Below are 13,197 nucleotides of genomic sequence, written 5' to 3' on the forward strand. Positions count from 1 at the left end.
AAATATTACTTTAATGCTTCCTCATTAGTGGCTAAAGAGTATTTTTGAAGTGTGCATCCACCCACATACACTACAAACCTAAATAAATTCATGAACATGTATAACTGTAGCCAAATAAAGTCTTTTAATGGTACTGAAAACAGTGTTTGACTTTTGGATGTGGCCAATATGAAAACTTATTTTGCTTGAGTATGAGGGTTTTGTTTTTTCCAAGGAGAGAAAACAAATACTTACTAATAGGGGAAAATAATTAATTAAAATTATAACTATGTATGTGATCAAGCAAACAAAAGATGAGACAAATTTTCTCACCAAAGGAGACAGACCATTCAACTCTTTTAAAACTCTTTTCAATTAATAAGACATCATTTGAATACAAGACAACATACAAGATGATCATGGTAGATGTTTGGAATTCAAAAACAAAAATCAAAAAGTTTGTACCTTCAAAAAGCTTACTTTTTTTTGACATGATCATTTAAAATCTTAAGATATGATAAGATGGAAGATAATATTTGTAAAATGTTATGCAAATCTTAAAACACTATATAAATGCTATTTACTTGTTGGTTGTTATTCTTAACAGTAAGTTCTCAAAATGTGGTCCAAATATTCCTGAGTATCTCTGAAACTCTCTTCTGGGAGGTTCGTTGGGTCAAAACTATTTTCAAAATAACACTAAGATCTTATTTATTTATTAAAATAAGTCTTCTTTTCCCAAATACATATGTGTTATATATTTCAACAAAAATAACATTACAAAAGATTGAATACAAGAATTCAACTATCTTCTATTGAACCAGATATTAAGAGATTTTCATGTGCCTAACTGCATCCCCTAAAAGTTGTAAACCAATGCTGTTCTACTTACTAAATTTTTTCAGTTAAGAAAAATAGTTACATTTTAAAATGTTATTTAACATATAATAGGTTTATTTTCATTGTGTGTGTTTGTGTACATGCACATGCCTATCTATGTCTAGGCACATAGAGAGAGATATAGATATTGACCAAGAACACAAGATACACACAATATGAAAAAAAAAATCAGTTTTAATTTCTGATATGTTAATGTAAACATCAATAGATACATCCTGTAAAAACAAAAAACTTTTTGGAATCCTTCAATTTTTAAGAGTGCAAAAGGATCCTAAGATCAGAAAATTTGAGAACTGCTTACTTAAAATCAAATGATTCTAAGTTCAGTTGCCATCTGTTTGTACCTATGTGAACTTAGGAAAAGTTGCTTCCCTTGTGTGGCTGTGATATATAAGTACTATTCCAACTATAAATCTGTATATGATCTCTTGATCATACATATACATATCTTGAGATACACATTCTAAATATGAGGCTTTTTATTTAAAATTTCAGCTTGAATCTATGTAAAATAAAAACCATCCCCTTTCCATCTGTATCCCACAACATTCTGAAAACACAGAAAAATTATGCTTTTTATATTGTTATTTATGTGTATATGTGCATATATATATGTATATATATATATATATATTTATATGGCTTAAATAAAGCTATATAATAGTATATTTAACAGCATCAGCTTCCCAAATAGCCCACGTTCCCCTCCAAAATCACAAAATACCTGGCCCCAAAACAATACCCCAGAATATCAGGATACCTGTGTCAACCTTGATGTCTTTCATGCAATCAAGATTTTTATCATGCTAAAAATGCATTTCAAAAGGAATGAAGCAGAATAATAGTGCAGCAATAATATGTGCTCCTACTCAATAGTCAGCACATCTCTTAATGACAGTAGTCCCAAAAGGGGGTAAATGGGAGAAAAGTATAGATAAAACTGTATGTGTGCCATTACCACAGATTAGTAACTACACAAAAAGCTAATGATGGATTTTGCTTTTATCTCAGAATATCTTATAGGGAGCTATCTCTGACTACAATGATAAGATTCCTAAGAAGAGGTAAGCAAACATACAATCACCATTCATATGCATTTGTGATAAAACTGAAATTTCAAAACTAGCATCTATTGAGCTTGATCTCCTCTTTAGAAATTTAGCAAATTTTCGTTTGTCTAGAAGACTAAAAAGAAATAAATTATTCTAAAATCAAGTTTAAAAAAACATGCTTCTCATGCTGGATTTATTAAGTGCCTTATATTCAGTAAATATTCACTATATTTTCTTAGATTAGCGGAGTATGAAATATACCTGTCATGTTTTTTTTTAAAAAAGGAACATAAGATAACAGAAGGCAAGAAAGAAACACAAACAAGCAGGAAAGCTTTAACAACTATAAACTGAATTTATCAGATAGTCAATACATGAGCTATGCATAGAAGATGTACATTTTTGTGTCACAATCCTTTTCTACTATTTAAGTATACATTCGGAAAGGCCATTTATTTAATGTTTATTTCAGAATGAAAATGAACTTTTAAAATGTGAAGTACACCTGAAATACAGGTGGTAATTAAAAAAATACATAGGCAAAGATTAAGTCTCAAAAGGACTAGCTCTGTGAGAGTTTTGAATCAATCTTTCAAACAAAAATAAACAGCCTCACTGAAAGCTTACTTGTATGATTCCTTCAATCAACAGACTAGATAGTAAAGGGATATTATCTGGATAATAATGAAGTAGAGCCATAAGAAAATCATACATGCTTCCAGTAATATTAGGATATGTATCTCCAAAACTGAGATCTAGATTACTGGCATTTTCTCTGACATCTCCCTCGACATATAAAATGGAATTCTGCCAATTTCTCTGGCCTAATGGAGAACATCCTTACAGTCATGAGTCCTTTTAAAAAAGAATGAGATGGGATGATTCTTACTCAAGGACTAAGATTAAAAAAAAAATCACACCATTATTCTTGGCTAATTTTTAATATATGCATGTACATACACACACACACACACACACACACACACACACACACACACACCCTACATTATGTCATATCGCTTATAGAAGCTATGAAATGATAGGAAGAGAAACCAAGGAAGTGTGTGTATATGGGTCCACATATGAAAAGATGCAATGTCCTCTTCTAAACCATAGAAAGATAATATGATATTTTGCTATCTAAATTAGAAATTATATCAAATGCAGGGAATATATGTGTTTTTATGTATGTATATATTATTTTTCATGTTCAAAATAAAAACAAAAAAAATTTTCCCTACATCTATGAAATTTAGAGCATCTTTAATTTTCAAGGAGTTCTGAGGCCAATAGACTAGAAATTCTTGTCTGGAAAGTTTTTCACCTCAATAGTTAATTTGGTCAAATGTGGTATTTAGCATTTTGTAGCGTTTTCATCATATGGATCAACATCAAACACTTTACTTGTCACATTTTGAAACATTTTAACTTACCAATGTCTAAAATTCTCTTTTGGAGAGCTCCCGTAAAAAGGAATGGTTCTTCTTTATGAGAACGGGTCAGTGTGCCGACCAATTCAGAATTTGCTGCTAAGATGCAGGCGTTTTCTTCACTGAGGTTGACTCCTGCCATGGAAGTGACGTCATTGATGTCATCTTCATCTCTAACAGAAAGATAAGTTCTTGCTTTGTTCTTTTATGTAATTTAGGACAAGAAGATAGACTAAAATCTATTCTCCTATATGTGAAAAATTATTTTGTCCAATTTACTGGATCGCTGACAGAAATACCAGTACAATCTATAACCATGTGCGCTAAAGCACATTCTCATCTGGTAGGAGGGATCACTAGACAACTTACCTTCCCATAGATCTTTTTCTCTTCCCCTCAAATGAGAGGCATTAAAAATACCAAAAGCACAATAGACCTACAATAGAACCTTTCAACTCCTTCATTCATGGTGGTTGCAAGTTACTAAGATCCATCATAGTCAAAACATCTATCCATGACATTAGCCCTAGGCTATGAAGATGAAGGATGATCTACCAATATGATACAACTTTGGACAGGTCCATGTTACAATTGAAAATTAAAGGGTTAAGGAAATTTTCCCTAAGAGACACTAATAATGATAAAGGAATGATATGCTGTCATTTCTTTACATGAAGCAGGAACAGGTCCCTGACTCCTAAATTATTCAGAATAGGACTTTACATAAATATCCTCAAAGAGGGTATTTTGATATTAATACATCATTACCCATCATCATGAAGTTAGGAGCAAGTAAGATTTTTTTTCTTGAATGTACCTTTTCATGTATTCTGAACAAACAAACAAAAAAATTAATTAATTCACACTCTCCTGATTGAGAGTTGCTCCATTAAAAAGCACAAAACAAAAATAGAATCTAACATGGGAAATCTACACCTTTCTCCTAGCAGTGCAACAAGCAAGGGAAAAAAAGCAGCTACATTGTTAGACAAAGAAATGTGATATAGACACAAAATCAAAACATATAACTTGGTGAGTGGGAAATAATCTAATCAAAAACAGCATTCTTTTTTACCATTAGCATCACTAAGACTTCCATTTTCATTCCACATACAGAGATATAGTAAGCCAATTTGTGTAACCATGCTGGCATAAGAGAGACAGGAAAAGTTGGGTCCTGGGCTCAGTTCCTAACTCATTATGCAATCCTGGGCAAACCTCTGAGGGCATTACTATGCGATCTACATCATAGGGTGGGAGCTGAACTAGATTATTAAGGCTCCTAATATAATCACACAATTCTACAATTCTGTGCCTGAGCTAAATGCTCTGTCAAAAGAACATCAAATGCATCTATTGAGGGAAAGGGAAAATAAAAATATAATTGTTAGGATCAAGTGTCCAAACTAAGAGTTGACAATCTCAGTGTCCAGTCAAATGGTACCTGGTAGTAGCAATTCTAATCCTCAAAAACAGTCTTGGAAACAATGATTAAACAAGTGGAGGACAAGAGCTGGTTGGGTACCCTGGCATTATATAATTAAAACCTCAAATATACAAAGTGGAAAGTAAAGGAACCAATTAGTATTGGTGAGATGAGCCATAGAAATTTTTAAAGGTCAAAAATTCACATTCTAGCATTTTTAAAATGCATATTTCTAAAGAAAATCTTTCCAAATTAACAGGAATGGTGGTAAAGCTCTCTAAATTATTACAGATTTATAGGACATTAAGAACTAATTCAGTATCTACATAAATAGCATAAATTGCACTTCAAAGTTTAAAAACTAATACATAAACTTTTTGCTGTTCAGTTATTTTTCAGTCACATCTAACTCTTCTGACTTCATATGGATTTTCTTGACAAAGATACTAGAATGATTTGCCATTTCCTTCTCCAGCTTATTTTATAGAAACAGATAATGAGGCAAATAGGATTAAGTGACTTGCTCACAGTCACACAACTAGTGGGTATCTGGGGCCAGATTTGAACTCATGAAGATGAATCTTCCTGACTCTAGGCCCAGCACACTATGCATTGCATCACCTAGTTGCTGCACATAAATATTGAGAGGTTGTGAATATTTTACAAGTATAACTAGGAGTAGCTTATAGTTGAAATAATTGGAGTCCAAAGAAGAGGGTTCAAATTTTGGCTCTGCCATATGACCTGGAGTCCCAAGAATTTCCTCATGAAAAGGAAGAGGCTGAATAAGATGACACCTAAGGCCCCTTCCAGCTCTGAACAAAATAATGAAAAAATGTTAAGAGTAAAATAAAGGCGAATTCCTGTTAGTGAGGAAAACATTCTAATGAGCCTCAGTTCAATGACTAGGCAAGCAGCCCTGAAGAGCTCCTTTAATCTCTGGGAGCTTGCTTCCTTTTCTATAAAATGAGAGGCTACAAAGTCTCTTCTAACTCTTACAGATGATGATTTAAAGTCCCAAAACACAAATTTTCACATTCAATAGAAGTAACTTCACATTCAAGATATGCTCATATACTAAAGAAAGAACCTCACACATACCTAACACCTGACACTTTTCTCAAGGCTCTCTTTATCATAATTCAAATAACTGAACATTAGAGAAAGAGAGATTAGGGGATATTTAAAAATTGATAACTACAGGCTGGATTCAAGATATAAAGTCATCCTTCCCTTAAAAATACAGTTAAGATAATTTGAAAGTATAGCAAGAAAATAAAATGTAAGACTAATTTTTATACCACTGCCCCAAAAAGCAATCAATATGGGCAATGGGGCATGGATTAAAGCCAGATGTCAAGGCCCTAGATCTACTCCTGCTAAGAACTAATACACCAACTACAATCCTAGGGCCAGCTCATGTATTCCCTTAACATGAAACATGATGGCAAAAGGAGACCAGTACTCCTTGACTTTTCAGCAGACCCAAGGGAATTAGAAGATGTCTACAGTAAATGAAGATGTCCTTTATTTTCCTAGAATCTCTTTATAGCCCTTTTCCACAGGCACACAGGGAACTGCCCCTACAAGATCTGTTGCCTGCTTTACCTCCTCCCATCTGGCCCCAGGCTGAGCACAGCTCCCTCTAGCCCAGCTGCCAGTTGCCATGGTAACAGACAGTCAGGAGAAGTAGAAGAGGACCCTGCTGAGGGAGAAAGTGTCATACAGCACCCTATATGGCTGAGGAACAGATGAAAAACTCCTCTGGAGGAAAGGAAGAGATACTCCTGAATGAGACAAAAACACTACATTTTAGGAAGGGAAAGCAGCAATACAAAAAAAAATTTCTAAGCATGGAGTAAGATAGAGGAAGACAGTTACAAAGCACAATTCTTGAGAAGATAGTCAAAAGTCCTTTTGGACAACCTTTGCTTTATTTGAAGAAACAGAAAAGTGAATGCTGGAATCACAAGGCTGGAAGGGATTTTATGAGGTTTTGCATTTAGGTTCCCAACCAAAACTATGTTGTTTTACATAAAAATTCTCTGCTTCATTATAGCCTCAACACAGTAGCTCTAGCCAGCTCAAAGGACCAGAAATGGGATTAGAGGGAATTAGAAGTAGTAGATTTTGAGAAGTAAGCATTTTTATGTAAAAAGTTTTGTGGATTCATTAAAAATCTGCTAAGAACACTAACAATCTAGTTTTCTAACTAGAAATTTGTTCTTTAGACAATTGTAATCTTAATTTAAACCTACTAGACAGATTATGATTTTCTTAATGCATTCTGGAGCCAGAAAATTTCATAATCTCCTTTGGCAGATTATTCCCACTACTCCATATGACAGTTCACATAAAACTTTGCATTGTAAACCACAGCAGTCTGGGAAGTGTCAGTCAACAAATATTTCTCAACTATCTACTATGTGCTAAGCAAGGGCTACAATGTTTATCCCATCCAAACTTCAAGACAGTTGAGAAAAAGAAGTTAATTCTTGTTGTGAAGTCTTCCAAGAAGGATGGTTTATTCCCAACTTTAAGTTGATTGTTAAGTTCATTTATTTAAAATTTGTGGTACTTATTCCCCAATGGATAATGGTCTAAGGATTAGAGTAAACTACTGACAACCATATGAATGAAAGTTCTAAATCACTAAAAGGAGAAAATACAAATCAAAACCACTCAAGATTTTTATTACCTCATACATCCAGAAAAACTGGCAAAGTTATTTAATATTGGAGATACTGAAGGAAGACAGGCAGACTAATTCACTGGTGGAGCTGGCAATTTGGTACAACCATTCTGGAAATAAATTTGGAATTATAATTTTTTTTTAAATAAAGTAATGAAAATGTCAATTGTTTTCTGAACCAAAAGTCTTGCTGTCTAGAGACCAGAGATTTTTTTTAAAAGTCCCATATGCACAAAAATATTTATAACAGACTTTTTTTGTGGTAGCAAATATTTGGAAATAAATAAATGCCTATCATTTTGAGCAACAGCAAAATTAACTGACTGAATATCATTTTTGTCCTAAAAATTCAGAGAAAAAGGGGAAGTATTTATGAAAGGCAGCATGGAATAGTGATAAGGTTGACAGCCTCAAAACCACAAAGACCTGGGGTATAGGTTCTGTGACCTGTATAAGTTATTACCTACTCTGTGCAACTCTTGAGTCTATGCTGCTAAAGAGAATGTCTTTAAGAATTTCCTATCAATTCCAATCAGAGATTCAATGCAGTCCCTGTGAAAAGACTCAGATAACTGAAGTTAACAAAACTGGGAAAACAATATTCACAATGTAAATGGAAACAATAATTTTTAAATCTCTCAAACTGAAATTAAAATGATCGAGCTTGGCCCTGAAGAAAAGTTGAGATGATGTACTTCCCTCCCCATCATCACAGGGGTAGGAGGACTATGGATGTAGAATATTTCATATAGTGCTAGATAGAACTATGTTATTATTACTGAACTACCACTATGGTTCCCCCATCCCATTTAAAAAATTTTGCTACAAAAGATGGCTTGGAGGACAAGCTAGGGAAGTGGTCCTTAATTTTATCAGGTAACTTTTACCTCGTAATGGAAAAGGTCTAACCTTTATCCTTGTAATTTCTGTTTTCTCTACACAGTGGGGAAAGATTGAGGGAAGGAAACAATTATTTATTAAGCATTTACTATGCACCACACACTATGCTAAGATGACATTTGATCTTCATAATAATCCTACAAAGCAGATGCTATTATAACATTGATTTTACAGTTGAGGAAGCCAGGTTAAGTTATTGCTCAGAGTCATACAGTTAATTATTTGTCTGAGACTACATTTGAAAATTTAGGTTTTCTGGTCCCTCTAGTGAAAAGAAGAATATATGTTTTAAATCATTGATGCAAAACATCAATAAAAATAAAATACAATCACAAAAAAATGTAGCATTATCGTCACACTTAAGATGGCTCAGAGAGAACTTAAAATGTTTTCCTTTCTCTTTTTTATCCACTGTATATGCTAGACTTGGAGTTAGGCAGATCTCAATTCAAATCCTACCTCAGACAGGATACTTGCTTGCATATTCTGGGATCACTTGACTCAGTTTTCACATCTATAAAATGGGTAATACTAGCACTTACCTTACAGAACTACTGTGAGAAGCTAGCAAAATAATATATGTAAAATGTTTTGCAAACTTAAAAGTATTATATAATTCTATTATTATTAATAAACCTTAACGATAAAATTAGCAACATCCACTTTTTAAAAACAAGTTTAAAAGGCTCCCTCCTTCCACTAAGACATTATCCACCTTTTTCTTACCTTCCAAGAAACAAAAAGGAAGCATCATTCTAGATTATTCCACACTTGGACAGATATAGCAAAACAAATATTCTATTCAGTAATGCAAAAGGCTCACCTTTATTCTAGAAAATTAGGCACTTGGAAAATATAAGTAACATCCCCTTCCTCAATCCACCGAGGAAATAAGCTCAAATTCACACCTCTGGGAAAAAAGAGCTGGAAACTGTTTATATTCTTTTTAAAATAATAATCATTTTTCTTCTAATTCTGCAGAAAGTCTGGTTAAAAGAAATTTATTAACAATTCTTGCTAGTCAGAAAAAAAAAAAGTAGCCCTACTGGATAAATTGCAAAGGGAAAACACAACATTTGATTTTTTTCCCATTACCTCCAAATTCCTTCCTTAACAAACTAGAATTATTATCAGTTTGATTTTTAGGAAAATTGCTATTAGAATTCAAAGCTGACTTATAAGCTCTTTAAAATAAATAAATAAATAAACCAAAGAGCTAATCAAGTATTAAAGAGATCAAAAGGCAAGAAAGGAGAAGCAAGGAGTACAGAAAATACCTAAATTTGTTAGTTGGTCCTCAAATAATCAGAAGCATATTGGAAATCACCAACTTTTCCATCCAATTTATTCCCAATCAATCATAGATTACTATTTGATCTTGGTTTTGCTAGCCATGTTACAATCTCTGCTATTCCAAAGAATCTCTAAAACACAGGTTGCTGCCAAAAGATGCTACCAAGTAAACACCTAAAGCAAAAGTAATCATGAGCAAGTTAGGGGAAAAAAAACAAAACCCAACACACTCACTCCCTGCATCATTCTATTTATTTATCTATCTATCTAAAACATACTTACTTCTTGCATCATCTAAACAGAGGTCTTTTTATGGATCAATTCACTCTACAAGCCACACACACTTTGTTGCCTCCTTCCCTAGGCAGTTTTTTATAAATAAGATTACAAATGAATTAATGTTCACAAAGAGTTAATCTCTTTTCAGTCTAGAAAAACAACATACTTGTTTGAACTATTACTCTTTCTAGAACTAGAAACAATTGGCGTGTTCTATGATAAGAAAATGACTCAACTACTATCAAGTACTATCTACCACTATTGTTATGGGCCAAAACTTGAAACAGGGTGCCAAGGTCACTGGAATTGATAGAAACAATGCTTATGTACTTGGTTCACACCTTTGGGAGAGTTCACACATTATCTCACACATTAGAGTTCACACCTTTAAGAGATCATATATAAGGAGCGCCCACAAGCCAACTAGAGACTTTTGGGAGATTTACAAGTCAGGATTCAGTGAAGAAGATTCACAAGTCATAGCTCCCACAGTCCCATTCTCAGAGAAGGAGTCAGATTCATTCCATATTCTACCTGTGTGCTGGCTGGAGGTTTTTGGATTCAGAGGAAGGTAAAAGCTGAAGCTGGAGAGGCAAAGGACTAGTGACAGGAGCTCTTGGAACCAAGGAGAGAGACAGACTTCTAAGAAAGTTAACTGAACTATTTTGAAGGAAACCATAAAGAATCTGAACTTTTAACAGCTGGCTGCATTTGAGATGATTATTACTCTGAACTGAAACTAACGCTACCTTCCAGAAGCTTCCCAAGAAACCTGCTCCCAGAGAACGATTATATTTTAGAGAAGAGAACATTACATTTTGGCGCCTGAACAGGGACAAACACAATCCTGATTTCAGTGGAAAAGTCTCCTTGACCCAGAAATTAGGGTGAGTCCAAAAACGAACAAGGAAACTTTGTTAAAGAGCTAAAGTAGAATTTCAGCTGAAATGGGACAGATGTTTAGAAAACAGCCTTCTGTTTCTCTTCAAGGAAAATGTGTAGAGAACATTGTCAAGGTTATGGAAAGGCAAGGCTTGATTGTAATTTGGGAGCAGGTCACTGAAGTTTTAGAAACTGTACAGTATTGTATCTAGAGGAGTAGAAATTAGTAGGAGAGCAACTTTGTCAATCCTATAATAATAATGGACTTGACTCAATTTCCAAAGACACTTAATATTTAATACAATTGACTTTAGGAAATTATGTAAGTGTTAAAGAATAAGGAAAAAGAAGAAAGAGCAGGAGGGGGAGGTACCAACTAAATTAGGTGAAAAGGATGAAGAATCTGATAAGAATTCACAGCAGGAGAAATTAGATCATTCCCAATCCCCTGAGCTACCTCCCTCAATTAACCCTTCATGGGTGGAGGGAGGAAGAGGGAGAGAGGCAATGACGCAATCAGAACTACCTGACAAGATTAGAAAAGGTATTATTAGTTAAGGCAAAAAATGAAGGACTGGATGTATCTGATTTTATAAATGCATACCTTGTTTCAAGTTCTGGCCCATAACAATTGATGTGATGAAAATTAATAGTGCAATATATAGTGAAAATATAATAGTGCATTAAGAATGACCAAGATAATGAGCATAGAATTATATGAAAAGGCATATAGAATAATGTGAAAACAGGAAGAAATACAATTAACAACTAACTTGTGTTAATTATATAAAAGAAAAAAAGACACAAAGAGGGATACCAAAATAAAAGAGGGAAAAAAAAGCACAAGGTGGGGGGAAACTAATGAAACAGTCATTATATTTATCAATAGGTAGAAACCATTTAAGAAAATGTACATGTTGGGGCAGCTAGTTGGTGTAGTGGATAGCGCACCAACCCTGAAGTAAGGAGGACCCAAGTTCAAATCTTGTCTCAGACATTTAACACTTCCTACCTGTATGACCCTGGACAAGTCACTTAACCCCAACTGCCTCAGCAAATAAATAAATTTTTAAAAATATATATGTTATTACTTTTGTAGGTTTTAATAACTAGAAGATCTTATTCCTTTTTATAGTAAAAGTCCAGAAGAAAGTAGTATAATCCCCAATGGTAGGGAACTTCACTATTCCAAGTTGCACAAAGCAATTAAATTCCTTAAATTTGGAGAGATAAGTACCAACCAACAAATTTTTTCAAATGTTGAACTGAAAGTAATTTTTTGACCTTTCCTACTCTGCCCTCATAGAATTTAAGGGGAAAAAAAAGTTTTATTGATGTTTCAAAACAACAATCAAAAGTTTTGATTTTCTAATTACTACCTTCCCCCCTTTCTTATGATGGGAAAAAGTGGGAAGATGGTAGAGCTCTGATTACTCCTGAGATATCTTTAAGTTCTGAATGTATAATTTCACCTCACACCCCCACCAGCAATATTTGAGCTAGTAATAAACAAGGACACAAAAGCAAAATAAATGAATTTTTGAAATACTTTTAATACGCCTCCTTTGACTACTTGAATTCTACTAAAATGTAACAATGGACTTCAATTGACAAGGAAGAGATAAAAGGACATTCTAAATAAGGGAACAGTTTTTGGGTCATCACTGAATTTTAATAAGGGTTTTTAAGATAAAAAAAAGTATTAAAAAAGCATTCTGACAAAGGTGCAGAATCAATTTGGAATAGAAAACAAGAATACATATATTCTACAACAGTAGAAGCTATCTAAATCCAACTACTTCTTTCCCCATAGTGTTCTGTACATAATAATTAAGTACTTAGTATTTGCTAAATTGAATTGAGATAACTTTTTAAAAAATAAAATCAGTTATTCTAACCTCACTCTTCATTACTAATGGGTAGGGCAACCTCCTCCTCACATAAGTTAGTCCCCACAACAGCATCTCATTACATATTGTTCAGTCAGTCAGTCATGTCCAACTCTCTATGACAAGGAGTTTTCTTGGCAAAGATACTTAAATAGTTTGCTATTTTCTGTTTCAGTGGATTAAGATAAATAAAGATTTAAGTGATATGCTCAGGGTCACATAGCTATTAAATATTTAGGTAAAATTTGAACTCAACTCTTCTTGACTTAAGGCCCAGAACTTTATCCACTGAGCCACCCAGCTGTTTCCTGTACCCTTACACACACTGCAACTAAATTTTTTCTCATGCTATTCCTCCCATTTGAAATTCCCTTTGTCCATTATGATATTTATCCAAATCCTCTCTTCTTGCAAAGGCCAGTTTAACTCAGTATCTTCCATGAAAATTTTAATACTGATTTTCCCCTCCTATTTC

At 33.7% G+C, this 13,197-nt stretch overlaps 1 protein-coding gene across 2 annotated transcripts in view; it reads right to left on the reverse strand.

Moving 5' to 3' along the window:
* Positions 1–13,197, reverse strand: part of TAF4B (TATA-box binding protein associated factor 4b) — a 158,944-nt gene that overhangs the window by 77,776 nt on the left and 67,971 nt on the right. For both annotated transcript variants that reach the window (XM_051970313.1, XM_051970312.1), the window contains exon 10: positions 3,365–3,534. In XM_051970313.1, coding sequence (XP_051826273.1) covers positions 3,365–3,534 — 170 coding nt within the window. The remainder of the gene's footprint in view (positions 1–3,364; positions 3,535–13,197) is intronic.

This window comes from Antechinus flavipes, chromosome 1 (assembly GCF_016432865.1).
Source record: "Antechinus flavipes isolate AdamAnt ecotype Samford, QLD, Australia chromosome 1, AdamAnt_v2, whole genome shotgun sequence".
NCBI lineage: Eukaryota > Metazoa > Chordata > Mammalia > Dasyuromorphia > Dasyuridae > Antechinus > Antechinus flavipes.